Here is a 26,345-nt window from a genome sequence, read left to right on the forward strand (position 1 = left end):
ACATTGTAATATATAATGAAATAATTATACAACTCACCATAATGCAGAATCAGTGGGAGCCCTGAGCTTGGGGCTCAGGTGTGGGTTGGGCTACGCACGGACTGAAATAAGTGTTGGATTCTGACTTAAAGCCTGCCACCAGATGCAGCTGTACAGTTGAAGTACATCAACTCACTTGCCACTATAAAGCCTGCCACCAGATGCAGCTTAATTGTCACTTGCCACTCACTGATAGGGTTTCGATATGAGTCTGCAAGCAGTTGATTTATTATGGTCTCTTAATTGTCACTTGCCACTTAATTGTCACTTGCCACTCACTGATAGGGTTTCGATATGAGTCTGCAAGCAGTTGATTTTTTATGGTCTCTGTGCAGTCAAACCTCTCTGCTAATGATGACCTGCATTTGCAGCCGCTCCCCAGCGCTAGCATCACCGCCTCAGCTCCACCTCAGATCATCAGGCATCAGATTCTCATGAGGAGTGCGCGACCTACATCCCTCGCATGCGCAGTTCACAGTAGGGTTCGCGCTCCTATGAGAATCTAATGCCACCGCTGATCTGACATGAGGCGGAACTCAGGCGGTAATGCGAGTGATGGGGAGCGGCTGTAAATACAGATGAAACTTCGCTCACTCACCTGCCGCTCACCTCCTGTTGTGCGGCCCGGTTCCTAACAGGCCATGGACCGGTACCGGTCCATGGCCCAGGGATTGGCGACCCCTGGTGTACATGCCGTAAAACTCAGCCTTTCAAAGTGCACAGTTGTAAAGTGCACAGTTTTTAGTATGCTCGCAGAGTTGGGTGAGCATCACACTGACTTTAGAACATTATCACCCCCCCCAAAAGAAATGATGTAGTCACTCTCCATTTCCCCCTTCTCCTGTCCTTCAGCAGCCACTAATTAAGTTTCTGTTTCTATGGATTTTTCTGTTCTGGATATTTCATGTAATTGGAAGTTTTTTGTGACTGGCTTCTTTCACTTAGCATAAAGTTTTTAAGGTTCATCCATGTCGTAGCCTGTCTCAGAACTTCATTCCTTTTTCTTTTTTTTCAGGTAATAAATATCATAAATCACAAACATAAATATAACTTCATTGTCTGACAGTTCTGGAGGACTTCATTCCTTTTTATGACTGCTTCATATTCCATAGTATAGATAGGCCACACTTTGCTTATCTGTTCCTCAGTTGATGAGTATTTAGGTTGTTTCCACAAGAATACCTTTTTTAAGAGGTTAAGCCCAGGTATAATTTGTTCCTTTTGCTTTCCCTGGAGACTCTTAAGGCCACTTTAACAAACTGCTGGAAATACAGTAGAGTCACCACTTGCTCAGAAAATCTCGCTGGGGAAGAAAGGATATGTGTAATGGTGAAGTCAAAACCAAGTGTATTTGTTGTTGTAGTTGAATACAGTGAATGTATAGGTCTGTTTATGGTTGTTACTTTATTGCAACTACCCCTATTCTACTTGAAACTAAATTCCTTTCCTTTCAGGCAGAAGAAAATGTTTAAATATAGGCAGAGGAGAAATGCACATGTATGCTTATATTTGAAAAAGAAAGTAGTAAGAAAGTGCTTTTTACCAGAAGTATTAGTAGAGCAAGGCAAGCAGTATTATGAATTTTGTCCTGAGTTTTTGTTGTTTCCATCATTTTAAATTAAATTACAAAGAGTTATCTTTGGAGTACTCATGAATAAGGACCATGAAAATAGTTGTGTTTGGGGGTATCGTTCTCCACTGAGCGTTACAGCCCTCAGCTGTGAAGCGATGCTAGTCCGCAGTGGCAAGGATGCAGTTTGCTTGGTGAGCATTTTGGAGCCCCCAGTGAAAGAGCAGCTGGCATCCTCCTAACCCAGTTGTCATAGCTCCATCATCGATGCTGCTCTTGGCCTTTGCTGTCCGGCGACTCAGTTTTAAGGCCATGGTGCTTCCTCCCCTCTGCTACATGAAGTCATGGGCGGTGTCTGTCTTACTTACCATTGCTTACCTTTGCCTAGACTATTGACTGAACAGATAGTAGGCCCTTGGTGTGCTTTGTTGAATGAAAGGATAGATGGGTGAGTGGGTGGACAGGCAAATACATGGGAGGTGGGCAATCAAGATGTGCTTGGAGGACATTGCAAGAAACGGGGCATTTGTATTGGGGAGTAAATAATGCAAAGGCCTGGGAAGATTGCCAGAGTTGGAGAAGGGGTTTATGATACCAGGCTGGGGACCAGTTTGTAGGTAGGAAGAAATTACAAAGTATTGAGAGCAAGGGAGTGACTTGATGAAACTGGAATTTTAGCAAGAGTTATCTGAGGGGGAAATGATTAATAAGAGCATTGCCCATAGGCACTGATCGGAAAAGATACATATCTGAAAATGACCTTTTGTTTCTGTTAAGGTTAAAAATGTTACTTTGATAGATGTGAAATAACTAAAACAAGAGTTTTTAAAAATATTTTCTCTCCCATGCATCCCCTCTTACCCCCAAATAGGATAGGGAAGAGTTTACTATGGGGATGGACTATGGAAAGGAGAGATGAAGTTAAGGGGGTCTCTTTAAAAGATCATCCTGTAGGTATAAAGTGAAAAGAGTGGGAATAGAATAAATTTAAACCATCAAACTGACAAACACATATCTGAGAGTTATGTGTGAGATGTACATTTTCTATTTGTGTCTTAAAATGTGATTAATGGGGTGGGTCATGTTGTGAACTTGTTCAATAAACGTGAAACAATGTATTTCGCTCATGCATTTTATTAAAATGTATATTATGGTCAAATGAGATTATCAATTGAATATTTACATTAGATTGAATTTAGGCATACTAATTATAAATCTAATTTTTCTTTCAGATAACTTTTTTGTGGATGATTATGCTAGATTTACTGTCTTGGATTCCCAAGGCAGGACTGCCGCTATAGCCAATAGTATGAATTATCTGACCAAGAAAGGTAATACCTTTTAGGCTTACCTTGGATTCAACTTGTTTTTCCTTTTTTTTAGTATTTACAAAAACCTTAATTTTTAGTGTCTGTTGGGAAAGAGATTCCATAATTTCTTTTATTATTTTGTATAATTACTTGAGTCTAGAAAATATCTTTAAAATTTAATTTTTTATATATATTTGAAAATTCAGATGTTGTCTTTATAAATTTTATATTAGACATTAAAGGTAAAAGGAAAAATGTTTTCATGGTTCAAAATAGAAAAAGAATTATGATGTAAAAATGGGTTAATGGATTGAAAATTGGTTTGACTTGTCTCTTCAATGACAGTATTGGGTTAAATGTTTTTAGGATTTGTAAGATCAAATTTCTTGGTACAAGAAATCCTTGTGCATGTTTTTAAACTGATTTTGATGCAGAGTTATTTATTCAGATTAAAATTGTGTAAAATGACATCCTCTTAATGGCAGACGGGTGCTTTTCCCCTCTGGTCACACTTATTACCCTTTCAGAGCACTGACTGTCATGTAAGGCAGCTATTTTTTTTTTTTTTTTTTGGCTGCGCCATGTGGCATGTGGGATCTTAGTTCCCTGACCAGGGATCAAACCCGTGTCCCCTGCATTGGGAGCGTAGAGTCTTAACCACTGGACCACCAGGGAAGTCCCTAAGGCAGCTATTTTTATCCACTGTGGTCTTCTCCCAGAGAGAATTTCTGGTTTCCCAGATGTATGTTTAAGTACAGGCAATTGCTCCATTTGTTTCCTCAAAGAAGTTGGTTCTGAGGGGTCCTGGAACAGTGCTGTAACCCTAGTGGGACTAAGGAGCAAAAAGAAGCATAGGTGATGTTGGGCATTATTTAAAATTTGACTCTTACAGTTGGCATTAATTAGAGAAATGACATTTTCTTTTCTTCTACTCTTTTTCCTTTACTTTTGTCCAGGAATGTCCTCCAAGGAAATCTATGGTAACTTTAAATTTCAGAATGTTCTATTCCTTTTGTTAATTAATTATCTTATGTGGTTTCAGGCACCACTGTAATTCAGAATTTATTGACACTTTACTGGGATGTCTCTGTAACCTGTGGGTAACAGATAATTTATCAATGCAGATAAATTCTGTGTGTAAATGTTTGCCAAGAATTATATTTCAGAAAGTTAATAAATGAATATGATTAAAGACTATAATATGTTATCCACACGTTCAAAGACTCTTTTTCATTTTACATGCTAACAGATACCCAAATCAAAATAGAATTAATAAGTGCATGTTCTTAGTTTTTAATTAAGCCACGTGGAAGGTTACCCTGCTTTCATTCTAGACCAAAGTTTCAATACTTTTGCTTTGTATCTTTATTAAGCTTGTCATTTTCTTATTTTTTGCATGGTTTTCAGAATTTACTTGGCTTAATAGCAACATTGAAGCATAGGATGTGCTTTTTCCCCTCCCACTCAATATGTTGTTTTTGTTTTTCTTTAGATGATTCTTTTATTAGGCCAGTAACTTTTTGGATTGTTGGGGATTTTGATAGCCCTCCTGGAAGGCAATTATTGTATGATGCTATTAAACACCAGGCAAGTATCTACGACTTCATTCTGTATCTTTGTTTGAGGCTGCAGTTATCTTCATGGGCATATGTGTACTGATAATGTTCTGGTGGGGAGGCTGGATCCTGCTTTTTTGGTGCTTGAGGGAAAGAAGCATTGTTTTTTCAGAGGTCTGGAAGCTAGTGAGAAAACAGAGAAGACTGCAATATTCTGGCTTTATGTAAGGGAATAGATTTTTTTTTTTTGGCTGTGGCGTGCAGCTTGCAGGATCTTAGTTCCCTGACCAGGGATTGAACCCGGGCTCCCTGCAGTGGCAGCACAGAGTCCTAACCACTGGACCGCCAGGGAAGTCCCAGGAATAGATTCTTTTAGAGGAAAAAATAATAAGATCGTCATCATAGACAAGTTTTTATTGTATGACTATTCATGTTCTTGCTGCAGAGATGCTGCAGAGTTTGTGTTGTATATTGTATGGGAGAGACAGCGTCCTTATATTGAGAGAGGTCCAGATATGGGAGAAATACCACGGAGGCACATTAGCACGTGTATAATAGAAGTAGGTGTAGGCATGCAGAGGGATGCACATACGGGTGGTCTGAAAGCTGTGCAGCATATAAACCGTAGAAATGGAGTGAATGGGCAGTGGTGAACGGCTGAAAAATAATCAACCCTTCTAGAGATTGTCATTGTCAGAGAGAGAGATGTTACATTTCCTTTTCCTGAGCGGTTTCAGATTGGATCTTCATCCAAGTTTCACACCCCTCCTGTGTCCCCTTGCCACTCTGCGTCCCAAGGAGGCTTACTGAAATATCCAGGTGATTTCAGCTTCACTGAGTGCCTTTATTGTCTAAGGGAACAGTCTAGATGGTGTGGTCAGTTGTGTCAGGAGTAGTCCAAGTGAAGGACGATGTACGTATAACGCACTCTAACTCAAATTGACAAATGCTCAAGTGGTGAAAAGTGGGAGAACAGGGAGGGAGTAATTGAAGTAAAATATAGGTTCAAAAGACATGCACAAATCAATAGGATGTAGTGTCACAGAGCGAACACACCCATATGACCACCACACAGGTACAGAAACAGAATTACCGAAGTCCTGAAAGCACGCCCCTGCCTGTGGCCGCATCACTAGCCCTCCCCTGTCCCTCTTCTCACATCCGAGGTTTGCCTGCTTTTTACTTTAGTTAAATGGACTCTTATAATACGTATTTGTTTGTGTTTGGTTTCTTTACTCAACATTTTGGAGATTTACCCCTGATATTACAGGTAGTGGTAGTTAGTTCTTTTTCATTGTGCAGTATTGTATCATATGGCTCTACCACAATGTTTTGTTTGTTTAGTCTGTTTGATGGACAGTTGGGTTGTTTCTAGATTGGGGCTAGAAGAATGCTGCAGTGAATACTCTTGTACATGTCTTTAGATACACATGAATATGAATTTCTGTTGCTTATGGCCTTTTTTTGGTTTTGTGGGCCCCAGATAAACTTCTCTCACATGGATTCTTGACTTTTGACCCAAGGAGAGATTAATTTTTACTAGAAATCTGGAAAGGCCATGTGAATGAAGGGTCTGAGCAGAGCCCTTCAAGAGGGTTGGGACTTAAGGAAATGAAGATGGGTGTAGCTGGGGTTCACATACCAATGTGAGGCACAACATGCATTAGAAGAACGCAAAATGTGTTGGGGAAATACAGGACTCTGACGGTCTGTAATGTATGCTGTATTTACAGGGATGGTAAGAAATGAAGTTGGAAAGGTAGGCTGGGGGCCAATTCATGTGGGGGTTTGAATACCTGATTATAGCATTTTAATTTTACTCTGTATGCAGAGGAGAACTACCAAAGACTTAAGTGTTATTTGCTACTTATGGGATATGACTGATGTTAATGCTGCTTTTTAAATTCAAGACATCTACCATATAACTCTTATTTCCCTTTTTGTAAATAGAAATCCAGTAACAATGTTAGAGTAAGCATGATCAATAATCCTAGTGAAGATATAAGTTATGAGAAAACTCAGGTCTCCAGAGCAATCTGGGCAGCTCTCCAAACACAGACCTCCAACTCTGCTAAGAACTTCATTACAAAAATGGCCAAGGAGGAGACTGCAGAGGCCCTGGCTGCAGGAGCTGACATTGAGGAGTTCTCCGTTGGGGTAAGTCTGTGTGTGGCATGAGGCTGCCTTGTATTGTTATTTCAGAAGTTCATTCCCATGGGCTGATGTGTCCTGTTCCTGTTGATGATCAGGATTTGTGATTGTAGTTCTGAGCTCAGATGATTTTTTTTTTTTTGATTTTTTTTTTTTAATTGGAATAGGTAGCATTTTTTTTTCCAAAAAAAATTTTTTTTTTAATTTTTTAAATTAAAAAAAATTTTTTTAAATTCTTGGTCCAAGAAATAACAATTCTGCCATATTCCCTTTATTACTTTTAAGCTTGCTAGGCTTCAAGATGTGCATGATATAAGCTTATATATGTTTTAAGCACAAAGCCATTGGTTCTGTAAGTTTTTAAAAGACAGATAATATTTGATTTGTTTGTAGAACAAAGAAAAATAATTGTTTATAGAGATTTAAGCTACTTAATGAGTTAGAGGCTTATGTGTTCTTGATGTATTTCCAATATAAGCCCATTTTATTAATTTATGTTACATACTTTTGACTGTTTTGTAGTTTTAAGATTTCTTATAAAATGATGAATGTACTTGATATTTCAGTTAGAAAAAAGACTCTTACTTGAAATTAGCAAGATTTTAAAATGCAGAATAAAGGTATCATGAATTATAGTTTGCCAATTGAACGATTACGGAAAGGAACAGGAAAAGGAAATAAGCATTACTTGATAAGTGGGAGGTTGGGAAAAAATGGGAGGGAGAGTGGGGAACGGGAGACATCGTAGTGTTAATTACTAAAATTAGTCACTACATTCCACTAAAAGAGCATTTTATGATTTATTCGTATGATTATTCATTTTTATGGTTTTCTTAATAACAATTACTTTTCCTTAATAACAATTACTTTCCTAGGGCATGGATTTCAGTCTTTTTAAAGAGGTCTTTGAGTCTTCCAAAATGGATTTCATTTTGTCTCATGCCATGTACTGCAGGGATGTTCTGAAGCTGAAGAAGGGACAGAGGGCAGTGATCAGCAATGGAAGGGTGAGAACTTTGTCCTGAGACAAGGTTGACTTCAAATTAGATCAGTGAACAGTCTTGGCCGCATTCTCCTCTGAAGCTAGTAAGCTCTTCAAGCAGAGCCACTTTTTCCCAAGGTGATTAGGGCTTGTGCAGCGCTGATGATCATTTCTGCTCCCTTGTTTTAAAGGAAGTTTGCTCATTTTGACAGAAACGTCCTTATGTGAAACCTTCCTCCTGTTTAATTTTGTCCTGCGATTGTGTAAGGCGGTGAGAGTGTGGTGGTTCTCAGAACCCAAATCCATAAGACCTGTGATTCATAAAGTATTCTTCCCATGTGGGGACCATGTTTATGGTTTGTGCAGTCTATATGAACTTAATTGGTTTATGCTTAGACTATTTCATAAATATCTGCAGCCACGGAAATGAGACTATGGCGGACATACCAACCTTTAAACTCTTAGCCCTTAGGGTGAAATCTCTGATATCTACCACTACATTTCTATTTTGGCTTTCTTATTTCTATTCAGTGAGAATTAATGAAAATGATACTGCTATTTTATTTCAGAGTTTGCTTACTGTAAAAAAAGTATTCAAGTCTACATACACTCTGTGTAGTTGAGGAATTGATAAGTGAATAACTGTATGAGTTGATTTGGGTTTTATTTTCACTTTTTTCATTGATTTGACTTAGATGTAAACGTGTTTCGGGTCTGCAAAGTGATTTGGTTTGTAAGGTAGCCTAAGGACAACCAAGGACTTCTCTGCAGCCCTCTGATTCCAGCACTGACCACCCTGCTCTTCTTCACAGATCATTGGGCCACTGGAGGACAGTGAACTCTTTAATCAAGATGATTTCCACCTCCTAGAAAATACCATCTTAAAAACTTCAGGACAGAAAATCAAATCTCATATTCAACAGCTTCGGGTAGAAGAAGATGTGTAAGTTGTGCCATAGAAGAAATGAATCGGTTCATGTCACAGGGGCTACATTAATTGGACTTTCCTCATGCTACCTATTCCAAGATGTTTTATCTCCAGCTTTAAAATATAATAATGTTCTTCAAGTGTTTATTTATACTTCTGTTGAAACGAGTTAATTTATTTTGTAGCCAGCTGTTTAAAGAGCTGGATTAGTTCTCTCCATTTTGATTCTTTTTTTTTTTAACTTTTGATTGTGGAAAATTTCAAACATGAAGAAGTAGAGAGGTGATTTTAATTATTTCCTTGGAGTACTTATGTAAAGAAATACTTTCCCTCATTATCTCTTTAATTACCCTTCAGTTTTATTTTGTTCAGGAAAAAAAAAAACAAGTTAAATGTTTCTTTTTCTTTATTTGCTAGTATGGAATAATGAGTTTTTTTTCTTGCATATTCCAAAAGTGATGATGAGTTGGTTATTGTTTGTTCTTTATTGTTATTTTAATTCTTTCAGTGTTATTATTAGCTTTTATATTTTAATGAGTTATTTCTCAATGGAAAAAAATAAATATTTGACTGGTCTGTGTACCTGCTGTGTAACCAAAGCTCATAGTCATATTCACATGGTTTCTGCATTAAATATCAAATGAATGTGTAGCTGGAGGATGTATGGTTATGTTTAGTTTTTGAGGAATCATTATACCTTTTTCCACGGAGGCAGTACCATTTTACTTTCCCATCAGTCATGCATAAGGGTTCTAATTTCTCCACATCCTCACCAAGACTTACTATTTTCTGTTCTTTTGATAATATCCATTCCAATGGGTGTGAAGTGGTATCTCCTTGTGGTTTGATTTGTACTTCCCTAATGATTAGTGATGTTGAGCATCTTTTTGTGTGCTTATTGACCATTTGTATATCTGTGGGAAAACATTATCCAAGTCTGTTGCTCATTTTTAATTATTTATTTTGTTGTTGAGTTGTAGGAGTTCATTTATATTCTGGATATCAATCCTTATAGCTGTATGATATGCAGATATTTTTTCCCACTCCATGGGTTGACTTTTCACTCTCTTGATAGTGTTCTTTGATGCATCGTTTGAGGATATAGAATTTTAAAGTTCTTCTGTTTTATTTCTTCATCTATTTCATACACCATGATGCTGCAGAGTTCAAGATGCGTGTCTTAGTGAAGTGTTGACTTTGATAGCTGCGAAAGTAGTCTCTTTGCCAAGTTTTGTGTGATACGGAAAGGAATCTTTTTTCAACTCACCCAAACTGGGGCTACAGATAAAGAGGTTTCCTTCCACCTCATTGGTTGTTGAGTGATGCCCCTTGTTTTAGCCTAGGAAACACTTCCCTGATGCAGACCAGGAGGTACCCCCTGATTTGAAGCCACTGTGTCATAGGCATAGGTTTGGTGTGGTGTCCCTTGGACCACTCCCTGTCTCTGTGGAGGCTTTGGGGGGGCCCCTGGGAGTCCTTGTGGACGATATAGTTGCCAGGCTATGCACAGAAGACTTGCCTTTTACCAACCAGAGATGGCTCTGGGTCTGTCCTGGTTGAATTTAGGGAAATAAGGTAGTCATGGGGCTGCCAGAAGATTGATGCTAAAACTGTTAGGGTTCTCAGAGTGACCTTGCTTGCCTCGGGTTTTCGTTAGTGCCAGGGCCGCTCCACCTTGGTCGTGCGTGCCAGCCACAGCTTTCACGCGTGACCCAGGCCTGCAGCCGGGAGGCCGTGCTCAGCCGTCCGAAGCTCACCTGCGGGCTCTGTGACCATAGTGCCCGTCCCAGTCCGCAGAACCAAGTATCCCTTGACGTATTTTGTGGCAGTGTTGACACCTCACAGGAAGCGAATGGCCTGTTTCATATGTATTCAGAGTTAGTACTGAGACGTACCAAAAGATGTAATTTGATACAGTTGTTTGGTTCGATGAGAGATACGTCAAGCCTATACATAGGCTTGATTCCAGTTCAAATATATTCACGAATATATTCAAATATATTTCAGCATTCTTAGAATTTAGTCCTCAATTCAACAGATTAGAGCATTTTTTTCAGTCTCATGATTTAGTTCAAGATCTTCCTTGGTTAGAAATCAAGTTAGGAGGGGCCGGGAAAGCGGAAATGCTTTTCTAAGTTGTTTACCGTGATGTTGATTGTAATAGTGAAATAGATTATGATGTATCCATAAATATAATATTATGCAGTCATTGAAAATATTGATGTACCCCTATACTTATTATCCAACAAAATGTTTATGATATATTATTAAATGAAAAATCAGGTTACCAAATAATATAGTACCACTTTTGTGTGTGTAGATATATATATTTTAAAATATGGAAGAATGGTGAACTAAAATGTTATCAATACTTATTTCTTGAATTTGCTATTATTGTGTGTATCTCCATTTTCTCCTTATATTTTTTTCCTGAATGTTTTTTTGGTAAATTATTACTCTAATCATCATAAAAAGTAATAAAGTTATTTAGAAGAGGGTGAGGGAGAGTTATGGGCCAGGCCCTGAGCTAGGTGCTTTATTTTCTCTGTTTCACCAGTGCAGTATTTACAAGAGCCATGCAAAGTAGGCATTATCTCCATTTCACATATGGAAAAATCAGCACCTACCCCAGGGCTATAAAACTTAACAGTGACAAAATCTGTACTTTTTTCTCATGCCAGTTGATACAAAGTTTGTATTTTCTTTAGACCAGCTTGTTGGCATTCAGTACTTAGGGTGATTATATTATGTTCAGCAACAATTGGAAAACCTTCCGTAAAAGAGATGCTAAATTTTCACCAACCACGTCTTTCAGGGCGAGTGACTTGGTAATGAAGGTGGATGCTCTCCTGTCAGCTCAACCAAAAGGAGATGCAAGAATCGAGTACCAGTTTTTCGAAGACAGACACAGGTATAGAATCAATGTTGAATTTGTGCGTATTTACCTTTACCTCAGCTCCTTTATTTTTCCATATAAAGTGTGTATATAAGCTCTTACAGGAATGGAAAATTTGGCATGTGGTTTTTATATATATTCATATTCGTATATAAAACTCATGTAACAGATTTCAGTTGCATAGAAGTTGACATTTATTTCTAAATAAATCTGAAATAGTTCTGAATATACCCTTTAAGAAAACAGAAAGCATTTAATGAAACCGATCAGTTGTCATTTTCTGATATTAAAGAATAAACAGGTTGTTAGAGCATTTGTCTCATCTTTTATTGAAATGTGTCTTGTTTTCAGTAGAACAAAAATAAGTATAGCATTATAAGGAAGTCCTTGTCTTTTGTTTTCCAGTTTTTTATTTTGGAAAGTTTCAAACCTAGAGAATAGCTGAAAGTCTATTATAGTGAATACCCAAATATCTTTAATCTGGCTTCACCAGTTGTAGACATTGTGCCACAGTTACCCGTGTGTGTGTATAGTATATGCTTGCATACAGACATACATGCACTCACAGTTTTGGGGAACCATTTGAAAGTACGTTGCAGACGTCATTATATATCATGCCTAAATTCTTCGGCATATATCTCCTGAGTACTGGGAGTATCTCCATAGTACTGTTAAGCATACCTCAGCAGTCTAACCTTGATAAAGTAATATTATGTAATACTGGTCCATTTTCAAATTTCTCCGATGCCCAGTAATGACTTTTTACAACTGTTTGCTTGTTTGGTCCAGATCACACATTGCAGTCAGTTGTTGTGTCTCTAGTCTCTTCTAAGCTAGAACAGTTTTGGGGTGTTTTTTTTGTTCTTGGGGTTTTTTTGGTCTTTTATGACATTGACGTTTTTAAGAGTCCAGGCCAGTTGTCTTGTGGAATATCCCACAGTCTGGGTTGTTCTCTCATGATTATATTTTAAGGTTAACTTGTCTTGAGGAAGAATGTCTACAGTTGATATATCCGGGAAGGTGTATATCCTGATTGCACCTTAGGATCACCAGGGAGGCTTTAGATGCAGAAGCCTGCATCCTGCTCCTCTATGATTCTGATTTAATTAGTCTGGAGTAAATTGGACTTTGGTTTAATTGACCTGTGCTTTCTCACAGCCAGTCCTTGTGGGGATAAAATTTGAACTGATGATTCCAGGCTAGAATGGAGATCTTCTCCTTTCTCACTGGCTGTGGCTCCTTGCTAATAATCACCCTGGTTGGATTTTGCCCCCTAGCACCATCCTCTCTTTACTCTGTATGGTTTCAGGAAGTGACATGGTCTGGTTACTACCACAGGAAACATTCCTAATTGACCTGCCATCTTGTTTGCCTATCATAGCCAAGACCTGAGCAAGACCTCTTCCCTATTTAGCACATCGTTTTCTCCATGAGTCATATATAATTAAAATGTCCTAATTACAAATTCTATTATGATACAAATTTCAATTAGAGAAGTTATTTTTATTGGGGTCGTGTTAGTTAAATGAGTGTTTGTTATACTTAAGTCAGAAGTTTCTTATTTACGCAAGAAACAAGAAGTCTGAATTACTGGTTATGTATACCCTTTCCCTGAAAGTGTGGTCCATGGAACAGGGCCCTGTCTGTGAGCTTGTTGGAAAGGCAGAGTCTCTGGCCGCAGCCCAGACCTCCCAAATCAGAATCTTCATTGTAACAGGATCCCCCAGGTGACTCCTGCGTACCTTAAGATTGGCGAAGCGCTGCGTTCCTTGACATTTGCTCTACTCACCTCTCAAAAATGTGGGTGATTCCCCTAATGTTGCTTCTGTGTCTGTCACTTTCAGCCTTATTCTGGTCTTTTCTCTGATGAATACAGCAAGTATATTTAAACATCGTGTTGTCAGTTTATATTGTTCTCCATTTCCACGCCAATATTCCTCTTTTCTTGGTGTTTGTCTTGCCCTCTGTTTTGCTGCAGAGATGCGGGGTTGGTTAAAAGACCTTACAGGGTCAGTTTCTGAGGATGTCTGTTGTGGGTCACCTAGAGCACTGGCTCAGGACATGGGTATGCCGTACAGAGCTCTACCCCAAACCAGCCAGGCTTAGGGGCCTGACCCACACTCTGTGCTCTAGAGGACTGTTTGGGACCCCTCTTCTCGTTTCCTTTGGGAGAGTCTGTATAATGCTGTTCTCGAATGCACTCTTCCTTCTAGATTCTAGAGTACCACAGAGGTCCAAGTTATCTGACGGCAGTGGCTCTTATACTTTGGCTTTTACTTAGAGAGTTTGTTGAAATGCAGATTGCTGGACCTACCCCCAGAGTTGCTGGTTCAGTAAGTCTGGGTTGGGGCCCGACAGTTTGTTTTTTTACAGATTCCTGGGTAGAGCTGATGCTGCTAATCTGGAGCCACACTCTGAGAACAGCTGTGTTAGAGTAAAAAAATGTATTGGAATAATTATTGGTAGCTGGAATTATTAATACCAAATTGAAAGCATGTGTTGCAGTACAGCCACAAAGCTATTCTCATGGTTATTTCCAAAACAGTTAAGATTTGAAATAACCTTCATTCCCATTTAAACTGTGTTTACCCAGTTTTATTAGTTATTATGTTCTGTTTTGAACTTTTGTTTTCATCCCTTTGGGTAAATGTTTTTGCATAAAAGTGGTGATTAATTTCAAAACCACATTAAAATAGTGCTCAGAGTAAACAAAGATAAGCATTGATTAAGCAATTAATGTTTGGGGAAAATTGGATGTATTTTTAAATCCTTTCAAGTTTATTCCTTTTTAAAATGTATCAGAGGCTCCTGCTTCTCTGAAGCCACCTAAGTCAAAGTGGCTTTAGAAGGAGGCCATGTAACTAGAAATTACATGTGGGGAAATGCGTGTTCTCCCCAGAAATCCTAGGAGTTGTCCTTTTTCACTTAACTAAGAACAGACAGAAAAATTGTATAACTTAATGCTGACAAGATGTAGTGAAGTTCATTTCTTGGCCTTGTAAAATTGTTTAGTTCTTCAGGAAATGTGGTTGATGAGACATATTAGCCACAGAAATATTTGTGTCATTATGACTTAGTAATCTCATGTCTAGGACTATGTTAATTCTCAAGAAATTTCCAAGTGTGAAAAAAACTGGATATGAGAAGTTCTTTACAGGTTGAAAGGCATCTAAATGTCCAGCAATATGGACATATATACACTACCAAATGTAAAATAGATAGCTAGTGGGAAGCAGCCGCGTAGCACAGGGAGATCAGCTCGGTGCTTTGCGTCCACCTAGAGGGGTGGAATAGGGAGGGTGGGTGGGAGACGCAAGAGGGAGGAGATATGGGGATATATGTATACGTATAGCTGATTCACTTTGGTATACAGCAGAAACTAACACACCATTGTAAAGCAATTATACTCCAATGAAGGTGTTAAAAATAAATAAGTAAGTAAGTAAGTAAATGTCCAGCAATAAGGAATAGCTTGAGTAAACGACAGCAGGTTCACTTGGTAAATCGAAGATTATTTCTTATTCAGGATATTGATGTGTAACAACATGGAAAAATCTTTATAAGAAACTTTTGGGGGAAGGAATGAAATCATTATAAAATTGCTGATATCCTGTAGGTGCATCTCATCTTTACATAGGCATTTAAGAAGAATATGTAGAAATATGCCACAAAGTGGTTGAGTTGGGATGGTGAGATTTTATGATTATTTATTTCCTTTTTCACTCTTTTGCAAGTTTTTGTAATATTCTTATGTTCCTTTTACTATTTAAAAAAGTCAATTTCTTCTCTCCTCATAACCTTCTTGCCAAGAAATAAAAATTGGCATAATGTAACTGTCAAAAACAAACATCAGAAGCTTTTAGAGGGTTTTTAAACTTTGTGGTAGAGGTAATCACATAGTTGACCACCATGTAACCTTGTTGTTTTAGATCTAAAGTTTTTTTGAAATGTTAAGAGGGCTGATTGGTTGTGTTGGATGTGTCCTCTCCCCACTCCATCCCCCCCAAAGAAATCAACTGTTTCCTGTTTGCCTCCAGATTATTGTTTTATCTTTTTGATCTCTGTAGTGCAATTAAACTGAGGCCAAAGGAAGGGGAGACGTACTTTGATGTCGTGGCCGTCGTTGACCCTGTCACCAGAGAAGCGCAGAGACTTTCCCCGTTGCTTTTGGTAGGGACAACTGCAGAGGCAGTTTCCGTCATCTGTGTCACATCGTATTTACCGGAAGTGGTCCCATACCCTGAGATTCTCTGCGAGCATTGTTTTCCCTTAGTTATCTTTAAAGGGCATTGGAAAGTGCTACAGGGCATCTTGGGCAGAGCAGATGTTTTCATAAAGATTAGTAATGGCTCTGAAAACAACTTAATAACCTCTGAAAGTAGGCACAAGTTTGGTTGATTACTTCATGTAATTAAGAAAAAAAATTATCTTTATTCAGAGCAAAACGTCTTTGAATTAAATTTATTTTTGCCATACTTTATATTGGCGAAGAGTAAAAAAGGTAAAAGCATTCTGCTTTATCATTTTCCTTTCTTATAACTAGCATTTTTTTTGTAATGTGTCTTTTTTTTTTGGGCTGCATAGCACGGCTTGTGGGATCTTAGTTCCCTGACTAGGGATTGCACCCGGGCCCTCGGCAATGAAAGCACGAAGTCCTAACCACTGGACCACCAGGGAATTCCCTGCAGAATGTCTTTTAGATATAAGATATTGCAATTTAAAAAATTTTAAAAGAACTCTGCCAAAGATATAGTTGCCTCAATTTTTTTTTGAGTTGTGTTTTTTTTTTTTTTTAAGTTTTATTGAAGTATAATCAGTTAACCTTTTTTGTGGGTATTTGTATGTGTTTTTTCCTATGATAGTCTGTAAGCTGCACTGATGAACCTTTAAACTCCTCCTTGTGTAGACAGCTATATCTATTGCCTGTCTTGCTTCCCCACATATGTGGGGAGCAGTTATTTGCAATGACCTATTTCCCATGTTTTTGTCCACGTGATATGTATGTGTGATTTAGATTGTGCACTAGAGCTGTGATTTCTAGGGATTTACCCAGTGCAGACTTCATAACATTTATTATCTTTGTATTTTTGCTTGAGATATTAAGAAATGTTCTCTCTCCTAACTTAGTGTCGATACACTTCTGAAGAGACAGTGTAGATATTGTATCTCAAGTATCAGTCACTTTGTAGGGAAAATTTTTATGTTTTGTCATCTGGTTTGCTCTTTTAGGTTTTAACTCAGCTGATCAACATGAATCTAAGAGTATTTATGAACTGCCAATCTAAACTTTCCGACATGCCTTTAAAAAGGTAAAACGAACTGGTTAAGAAATCAACCCCTGGAAAAAATCACACTCAATCTGAAAGCTGAAATTGAATGTCAAGGATCAAATGGGTTTATATATGGACCTCATGTTTGAAAAAAAATCACTTATTTTGAAGTTCAGTTTTCCTAAATTTCTAAGAACTGATCAAAAGTTCGAAGAACTTAGTGTGAGCGTGGGAGCATTTAAAGGTGGAATTAGGGACTTCCCTGGTGGCGCAGTGGTTAAGAACCTGTCTGCCAACGCAGGGGTCACGGGTTCGAGGCCTGGTCCGGGAATATCCCACATGCCGCGGAGCAGCTAAGCCCGTGTGCCGCAACTACTGAGCCTGCACTCTAGAGCCTGTGAGCCACAACTACTGAGCCCGCGTGCCTAGAGCCCGTGCTCCGCAACAAGAGAAGCCACTGCAATGAGAAGCCTGAGCACCGCAAGGAAGAGCAGCCCCCGCTCGCCGCAACTAGAGAAAGCCGGCGTGCAGCAATGAAGACCCAATGCAGACAAAAATAAATTTAAAAAAAAAAAAGAAAAAAAGTGGAATTAACCCAGGCCACTTGCACCTGTGGTTTGTTTTCTTTCCTTTTTTTTTGTTTTGGTCAGAATTACATAATTCTCTAAAAACATTTGAATCAATGTAGCTATTAAATTTATGTTAAAATGTGCTGTGGTGTAGAAAGACACTTGTCTATACTTCTTCTTCTTAGAAGAGCAGTCATTTCTAAGTTGGAATGTATGTGGCTCATTTGCATGTATCTTGAAAGGAAGGCAGGCTTATCTGCATACTCTCTGAGCTTTGGAATGGTCATTTGTGAAACAGGTCACCTGGAAAGCAGTCAGTAGTAATAGTGTAGCACATCTGGGGACTGTGGTAAATTGCCACCTTGCAAATGTGCTGGCTTCTATAGGTTAGATTCTGAGTGAATTGAAGCCGTGTTTGAAAGTGACAGAAAGGTTCCAGCTTTCACCATTATCCTCGGATAAGAGCAGTGTTTAAATGATTGCATACAGTGTTTTCAGGGTGCGCCCGAGAACTCAGCCACCATTTAGGACTTTGTTTTTGAGAGAGAGGAAAGTGAGTTTCTTTCACCAAGGGGAGGCAAGTGCTCAGGACATGCTTGTGACTCCAGCAGTGGCTGCCCCCATCCCCCCACCCCCCAACAGGGCAGGAAGGAAGGACCTCCCCTCCCAGCCCCACCTCCCCTGCTCTCCTCTCCCGTCTGCAACAACCACAGGACGTACAGTTAGGTCAAGAGGTAGTTTTGGAAACACTTTTCTCAGTCTGGAAGGAAGCCCTTCCAAATCCAGTTTGTCTTAAGCCAGTTGTTTACCTGTGTGGATGCGTATAAACTCAAGGACTGTGGTTGCATTGAAAAAAAATTCACATCTTTCTTTTCCATTTCAGCTTTTACCGTTATGTCTTGGAAGCAGAGATTTCTTTTACTTCAGACAATAGCTTTGCTAAGGGTCCAATAGCAAAATTTTTGGATATGCCACAGTCTCCTCTGTTCACTCTGAACTTGAACACACCTGAGAGTTGGATGGTAGAGTCTGTCAGAACGCCGTATGACCTTGATAACATTTACTTAGAAGAGGTAAGAATATCTTTGCTTCCCAGTGTCTAACCACATGCAAAGCCTGTTGAAGATGTAGTGGTGGTAGTCTCTGACAGAACAGACTGGACCACAGTCTAGGTGGGCTTCTGAGACAGTAGTGTTCAGGTATAATTGTATTTTTATAAATAACAGCCTAATAGATCTAATTCACATACCACAAAAGTCACCCTTTTAAAGTGTACAGTTCAGTAGTTATAGTATATTTACAGAGTTGTGCAGCCATCACCACTGTCTAATTTTAGAATATTTTCATCACCCCTAAAAAAAACTCCATACCCATAAGTAATCACTCCCCATTCCCCTTGCCCCTGGCAACCACTAATCTACTTTCTTTCTCTATGGATTTGCCTGTTCTATTACATTTACCTAAATAGAGTCATATATTTTGTGACTGGCTTCTTTCATGTAAATTATTTTCAAGGTTCATTCATGTTTTGGCATGTATTATTAGTACTTCACTCCTTTTTATTGCCAGATAGTATTCCATTGTATGGATACACTACATTTTATTTATTATTTATTTATTTATATTTCACTGATAAACATTTGGGTTGTTTCTACTTTTTTACTAGTATGAATAATGCTGTTATGAGCGTATGTGTACAAGTTTTTGTAGATATGCTTTTATTTCTCTTGGGTATATACTTAGGAGTGGGATTGCTGGATCATATGGTAATTTTATGTTTAACTTTTTGAGGGATTACCAAGCTGTTTTCCAAAGTGACTGCATCATTTTTCATTCCTGTCCGAATGACAAATGATGTTGAACATTTTTTCATGTGTTTATTGGCCATTTGTGTATCTTCTTTGGAGAAATGTCTATTCAGATCCTTTGCCTATTTTTAAAAATTGGCTTGTCTTTTAATTGTTGAATTGTAAGAGTTCTTTATATATTCTGGATACAAGTCTCTTGTCAGACACATGCTTTACAAATATCTTCTCCCATTTTACAGGTTGTCTTTTCACTTTTTTGATGGCGTCCTTTGAAGCACAAAAGTTTCTAATCTTCATGAAGTCTAATTTACCTATTTTTTGTTGCTTGTGCTTTTGGAGTTATATCTATGAAACTGTTGCTTAATCCCAGGTCACAAGGATTTACTCCAGTGTTTTCTTCTAGGTCTTTCACAGTTTAAAACTCTTACATTTTACTTCTTAGATTCATTTTGAGTTAGTCTTTGTATATGGTGTGAGGCAGAGTTCCAGCTTTATTCTTTGCATGTGGATATCCAGTTGCCCCAGCACCATTTGTTTTAGAAACCTATTCTTTCCCCCGTTGAATGGTCTTTACATCTTTTTCAGAAATCAGTTAACCCTAAATGTGAAGGTTTAATTCTGGGCTCTGAATTCTATTCCATTGGTCTCTGTGTCTGTCCTTAGGCCAGTACCACACTGTCTTATTTACTGTAGCTTTGTAGTAAGTTTTGAAATTAGGAAGTGTGAGTTTTCCAGCTGTGTTCTTCTTTTTCAATACAGTTTTGGCTATTCTGCGTTTTTTGCATTTTGGAATCAGCTTGTTAATATCTGCAGAAGAGGCTGCTGGGATTTCAATAGGGATTGCATTAAATCCCTAGATGAATTTGGAGAGATTGCCATCTTAACAATATTAAGTGTTCTGAACCATGAAAATGGGATGTCTTTCCATTTATATAGGTCTTTAATTTCTTTGAACAATATTTTGTAGTTCTTAGTATACAAGCCTGTATAAGATCATGTCATCTGCAAATAGAGTTTTACTTTTTCTTTACAATCTGGATGCCTTTTATATACTTTTCTTGCCTGATTGGAAAATTTTTAAATTACTGATTCAATCTCTTGTTGTAGGTCTGTTTAGATTTTCTATTTTGTCTTGAGTCAGTTTTCAAAGTTTGTGTCTCTTAGGAATTTATCCATTCTATCTAGGTTATCTAATTTGTTGGCATATAGTTATTCATAGCATTTTTTTATAGTCTTTTTTGTTGAATAGTGATGTTTCCTTTATCCTTGCTGATTTCAGTAAGTTGGCTCTTCTCTCTTTTTTTTCCTGGTCAGTCTAGCTAAAATTTGTCCATTTGTTGATATTTGCGAAGAACCAGCCTTTGGTTTCATTGGTTTTTCTTTATTGTTTTTCTGTTCTCTGTTTCATTTATTTCCATATAACTGTATTTGAAGTCTCTAAGGTAAGTGGTCCTTTTCCCCTAATCCATTTTCAAAGATAGTGCAATTTCATTTCACTGATGTCTCTTCCCAGCCCTCACTCTACACCTAGCTCAGAGTGTATTAACAAAGGAATTAAAAGACATGGTCTTTACTTCCAGGGAGCTTACGGTGCCTCAGAGCCTCCTTCCTTTTTTAAAACATTTGTCTCTGTGTCTGCCTTAAATATCTCTTATTACAATTGAAGCCTGTTTTCTGGTTCTGTCTTCTTGGGAATTGGGAGACTGGAAACTTGAAGATAGTTACCAAAGTAATTAGCAGCCAGCCCTCTTATCATGAGGTTGAATAACTCTAGTTTCCTTAAGTAGAAACCCTTAGGTACTAAGTTGGTGGCAGGGAGAGAGAGAGAAAGAGAGTGTGCACGCACGTGCATGTGTATGTGTACATACGTACACACCATATTTTTAACAAATAGGGAACCCTTGAGGAGCCAACTCTTGTTGAAGAGACCACACAAAGCACTAAAGAACAGTGCACAGAAGTATAGATCAAATGCAAAGCAGGTTTCTTCCAGGGCCTTCCCTGGTGGTCCAGTGGTTAAGACTCCGTGCTCCCAATGCAGGGGGCCCGGGTTCGATCCTTGGTCAGGGAACTAGATCCCGCATGCCGCAACTAAAAAAAAAAAAGATCCCGCCTGCTGCAACTGAAGTTACTGCACGCCGCAACGAAGATCTTGCATGCTGCAACTAAGACCAGGCGCAGCCAAATAAATAAATAAATATTTTTTTAAAACCCAAAACAAAAAAATAAAAACAAAGTAGGTTTCTTCCGTATCTCCCAGAGTTTTTGCTCCTCTTTCTTAGGCTTCCTCCAGTTTCTCTGCATTCCATTGAAAATACAGAGCCTGAGACTTGTGAGCATGTGGAGGTTTCCCTCCTAGCTCTTATTATTATACTTTTGGAATTTAGTATTGCAATAACATGTTAAGCTCCAAGTAGTTCACTGTTAGCATTAGGTAGGGTTACAAAACCAAGCCTGAACTAGCCTGGGATAGAAACTCTAATTCGCTAAAGTCAAGCTGCCCTAAGACTTTGTAGTTGTACCATATTTTCTGCAAGAAATTAGCAATAATTTAGGCAGTCGGTACAGAACGTGAATGGTTTTATGCCATTATGGAGCCATTAAATTCATCTTGGACATTTGCATTTAGAATAGCAATATTTTCAGCTACGTTCCAAAGGCCAAGATGAATTTGCATTGCTCTCTGATGTTTTTCTGATCTTTCTCATTGTTTCTCTCTTTTCTCGTATGAGCTAATCCTTGTAGGATTGTTTTATCTGTCTTCTCCATTATTTGCTTTTAGATCTGTTCATTCATTTGGCAGTTTTATCTTACATGCTTTTTTCCCAGTACTACTCTTGTAGATGAGCATCTTATCCTCTCTGTACTTTTGGAATAATCTCCTTATTGTTTTTTTCTGTGTCCTTTTTCCTGACTCTCCTTCCACCCCACCGTAGTTTCTAAAGTTGTGTACTCTTGTTAACTACCAGCACAATCAAGATACAGAGCATGTCCATCACTCCAAAAGGTTCTCTCATGCCCCTTTGCAGGTAACCCCTCCTCCTGCCCCTGGCCCCAGGCAACAGCTGATCTGCTTTTTATCCCTATAGTTTTGCCTCTTACTGAATTTTTTATAAATGTGATCATATGGTATGTTGCCCTTTATGTCTGGTTTCATTCACTTTGCATAATGCATTTCAGATTCATCCATGTTGTCGCATGTATCAGTAGTTTGTTTCTTTTTATTGCTGGGTGGTCTTCAAGTGATTTAATTTTGATATTGCAGGTGGACAGCGTAGTGGCTGCTGAGTACGAGCTGGAGTACCTGTTACTGGAAGGTCACTGCTATGACGTCACCACCGGCCAGCCCCCACGGGGACTGCAGTTTACCTTAGGAACTTCAGCCAAGCCAGTCATCGTGGACACTATTGTTATGGCTAATCTGGTAAACAATCAGTACATCCGGTGGTGATACTCAGTCATGTTAATTTGGGCACTGCAATTTATGATAGAGCAATTAGCATTCTGAACATGAGGGAGATTAAAATTCAGGATGGACTGAATTTGGTCAATATAAAAATCAGCAGTTTAGTTAAACTTGTAGATTGGAATTACATGACAACTTAAAAGAAAACATGCTAGAATATTCTACTCTAACCAGATTGGCTCCTGAAAAAGTATTGCTTATGAGCCGACAGCGTTTTTCCCTTCTTTCTCTTTTTTCTTTTTGAGATTTGAAGCTTATTCACACATCATGCGTTGCTTCTTCACGGAAGTACAGCTAAAGGGCAGGCTTCTTGGCTTGACGGGCCAGTATTTTGCTAGTGTTTCTAATATGTAGATTTTAAGAGTTGCATTCGTTTGTTAACCATCTTATTTAAAATAAAGGTGACTGATATTTCAGAAAAAGAAATAACTGTCCCTCAGAAACAGCATTTTGATGTTTTTAAGAGCACTAAAATTGGTCTTGTCTTCTTGTCCTAGGGCTATTTTCAGTTAAAAGCCAACCCAGGAGCTTGGATTCTCAGACTAAGGAAGGGACGTTCTGAAGACATTTATAGAATCTACAGGTAGGATTAAGTGATGCAGGTACATTTTTTTTAGAACATTCTGCAATGAGAATCAGCTTGAATTGAATACTACACTGGCAATTACCCAGGCAATAAGAATTTAATTTGCAATTGTATGTGTGATGAAACGGTGCTTTTCTAGGAAACTAAATGTGGGAGACTTGTCAGGGTATAATTGGATAACAAGCAGTGTAAATACTAACAGTATATATAGTCAAGTTTGACTCTTTGGTCATTCTTTCGTGCTAACAGTATCCCAGGATCAAATCATTCTGTCACTGTGATGAAAACCATAGGCAGTTGAGAAAGTGAGTCATTTCAAGAAAGGAGAAAAGAAATGAAGAACAGTCAGACTTTTCAACCCTGGATAGTACATTTCTCTACCCTGAGTGAGCTGCAGATTGACAAGACATGTGAGCTTTGGCCATGGAACCTTGGTGCGAGCACTTGTCTTTCCAGGCCTGAGGTGCTGCAGAAGTACTCCCAGAGCATCGGCGGTAGCCTGCTTTTTGCTTTAAGGTTTGCTACAAGTGACTGTTAGTTTAAAAAAATTATACTGCCTTTTAAAAAGGTGTGATCTAAATTCTGCTTAACACAGTTTAAATTAGTCTTAAGCTATGTGAGAAGACTTCATGTCAGTTCATTTCGGGAATGATTTCCATTAGAGTTTATTTGAAAACATCATCCTGTTGTGTCTTCATCGTAGCTTCATAGTCTTTTCTGACCCACATGAGAGCTATGTGGATTTCTGCATATTTCTTACCAAGAAAGTAGAAGATTTTTGTATTACAGTAAAATCTTCATTGCACATAGTAGGGTTTTTGTCTATTAATGTTTTCCCCAAAAGCTTATGTGCTGTCTTTCTAAACTCCGTCCCTGCGGTGTGCCCTTTTCCTGGCCAGTCCTCCTACGGTGGCCAGAACCTCACGGTCGCGGGCTCTCTTCCTCCTGTGCTTCCCAGGCTCTGGAATGTTTCATGCTCCCTGTCAGGAGCTCGCCTTTGCCCGAGAACTTTGCTCTCTGCTGGATGACAGTGAATCCAGTGAATTCATGTTCTGTCGTGGCTTTCTGTAGTTATCACCTTAAAATTTGGTGACTGGTTATTTTAGGCATTACAGTTGATTAGTAGGGAAGTACTATTTTCAGTTTTTCCTCCTCTGCCCTGTCTGCTTGCAGACAGAGCTCGTTAGAGTTCTTCCTCCAGAGGAGGGGCGCCAGATTGAGTGCAGGGCCTAGGCTTGGCTGTGTGCCCCCAGGAAGGACAGAGCAGAAGCGCTTACAAAACTCTGAAGTAGAGCCATGTCTTGCGACTTGCCCACTACAGAGCAGTAGTGATGCGTCTCCGGTGACGGTGCAGGGGCCCAGGCCCCCAGGCGCTCCTTTATCGAAGGGCGCCGTGCTTGGCTCAGACCTTGTGAACACAGACAGTGGTTCCGTGCTCATCGTGTGCTTGCCAGCACTGGGAGCCTCTCACTCTGTGGAAGGTCGTTGCAAGAGGGACTCAGGAAGGAAGTTCGGGCTGTGACCAATTGGCATACTCAACGTGTACGGATAGAGATTTGCTTCTGTGTAGCTTGAAGGGATTTCCTGCGGATTGTGAGAAAATAATTTGTTCAGAAAAATCTCCTTGATGATAAAGATGATGGACAAATATGGGGGGTTGATATCAGACCACTTACTGCATGTTGAGACCTGTGATCTGTGATACCTGTCTTCCTCTCTTCCTTTCTTTTCTAAGTCACGACGGTACAGACTCTCCACCTGATGCTGATGAAGTGGTCGTTGTCCTCAACAACTTCAAGAGCAAAATTATTAAAGTGAAGGTGAGTTTGGAATATTAAGGCAGCCACTCTATTAAAGTTGGTAAAAGCAGCAGTAACTTGGTATTTCGTAGCTATTATGTAAAAATATGTATCTCGAAACCAGCCCCAAACCATGTGAGGTGATGGAATGTGTTAACTCCAGAAATAGTGCCGTTATTGTGCTGATCCTTTCACAGTATATACCCATACCACGTCATCGCGTTGTATACCTTACATTTACAAGTGTTATTTGTTAATTACCTCTCAGTAAAGCTGAAGGAAAAAGAAACCAGCCCAAGACTTTAATTCACCTTTGGAATTCTACTGTAGCGTTTATAGGAATGCGCTTGAAATGCAAGATGTCTTCTGTAAATATGAGTTTGTGGCTTTCTTCACCGGAGAGATTGCCCCTTTTGGGTTATCTCAGTGAGCAGTACAAGTCTCGTTTTACGTAAGATGTTTTCATAGATACTGCTTTGCTCGTACAGCCGCAGTTCACATTGTTATTCATGATTTTATTCTCAGAAGATTGGAAAGAATGCCAATGAGAATTTCAACACCAATAATAAATGGTAGCCTTATTTAATTTCTTTTCACTTCTGCTTTCTGTTCTCAGAATTTTGAAGTTCCTAGTGCCTTAAATTCAAGTAAAAGGTATTATGGGATAAATAATCATTATACACAGTAAAATCGAAAGCAGATGACACACGGTTGAGCAGAAAAATGATCCCTGTGCTGTCGAGAAGATTCGACCCCTGTTTGTACTAGTCAGCCCTGATGCAAGGCTGTCACGTGAGATGACTCCTTCCTGACAGTTAGAGCTCGTGTGTGCTGCCCTCCTTCCCTAGAACTAGCGGTTAGCTTGCTGAATTGTGCTTCTGATTTTACTCAGACCATAAGGTTCTCTGCCCGTTTTTCAAACCGAAAACAGTTATTGTCTAATTAAAAGAGGTTGCTATCTCCTCACTTAAGATTTTAATGTGATATGATGAGCGCAGTTTGTTGAATACATCTGGACTCGGGGTGGATTGTACCTGCTGGCAGGATCATTCCCTCCCTAGTGTTAACAGTATTCACAGTGTGCGTCTGGTGAAGATCTGTCTAATGCCTATTAGACCCAGTAGGGGGAATCAGATCCATCACGTGTGACTGATTGCAGGTTCAGAAGAAGGCAGACATGGTGAATGAAGACTTGCTGAGCGATGGAACTAATGAGAATGAATCTGGATTTTGGGACTCCTTCAAATGGTAAACTGGCATCATAAAGAAGTAATGTTTTTACGGAAAAACTGATATATAAGCACCATCCCTCCCTTCTTTTGAGTATAATAATCCTGTTTGGGCTTTTCAGATTCTGCTCTGTGCAACCAAATCTTGCACTTGTACTTAGAGTAGATGAGTGTTTCCCACTGATT

The 26,345-nt window shown here is 38.9% G+C and overlaps 1 protein-coding gene and 1 non-coding gene across 3 annotated transcripts in view; one reads left to right on the forward strand and one right to left on the reverse strand.

Moving 5' to 3' along the window:
* The window catches only part of UGGT1 (UDP-glucose glycoprotein glucosyltransferase 1), a 117,487-nt gene that overhangs the window by 74,801 nt on the left and 16,341 nt on the right, over window positions 1-26,345 (forward strand). The window contains exons 20-33 of one of the 2 annotated variants that reach the window (XM_068545328.1): window positions 2,842-2,940; window positions 3,876-3,899; window positions 4,412-4,506; window positions 6,426-6,632; window positions 7,502-7,633; window positions 8,421-8,551; window positions 11,352-11,447; window positions 15,500-15,602; window positions 16,662-16,741; window positions 18,155-18,344; window positions 22,345-22,503; window positions 23,043-23,128; window positions 24,867-24,951; window positions 26,090-26,178. In XM_068545328.1, coding sequence (XP_068401429.1) covers window positions 2,842-2,940; window positions 3,876-3,899; window positions 4,412-4,506; window positions 6,426-6,632; window positions 7,502-7,633; window positions 8,421-8,551; window positions 11,352-11,447; window positions 15,500-15,602; window positions 16,662-16,741; window positions 18,155-18,344; window positions 22,345-22,503; window positions 23,043-23,128; window positions 24,867-24,951; window positions 26,090-26,178 — 1,576 coding nt within the window. The remainder of the gene's footprint in view (window positions 1-2,841; window positions 2,941-3,875; window positions 3,900-4,411; window positions 4,507-6,425; window positions 6,633-7,501; window positions 7,634-8,420; window positions 8,552-11,351; window positions 11,448-15,499; window positions 15,603-16,661; window positions 16,742-18,154; window positions 18,345-22,344; window positions 22,504-23,042; window positions 23,129-24,866; window positions 24,952-26,089; window positions 26,179-26,345) is intronic. The other variant, XM_068545329.1, reaches the window with a different exon arrangement.
* Window positions 4,755-4,827, reverse strand: TRNAG-GCC (transfer RNA glycine (anticodon GCC)). Its single transcript has one exon. It is a non-coding gene; the product is annotated as a tRNA-Gly (tRNA).

This window comes from Eschrichtius robustus, chromosome 5 (assembly GCF_028021215.1).
Source record: "Eschrichtius robustus isolate mEscRob2 chromosome 5, mEscRob2.pri, whole genome shotgun sequence".
In the NCBI taxonomy this organism is placed as follows: domain Eukaryota; kingdom Metazoa; phylum Chordata; class Mammalia; order Artiodactyla; family Eschrichtiidae; genus Eschrichtius; species Eschrichtius robustus.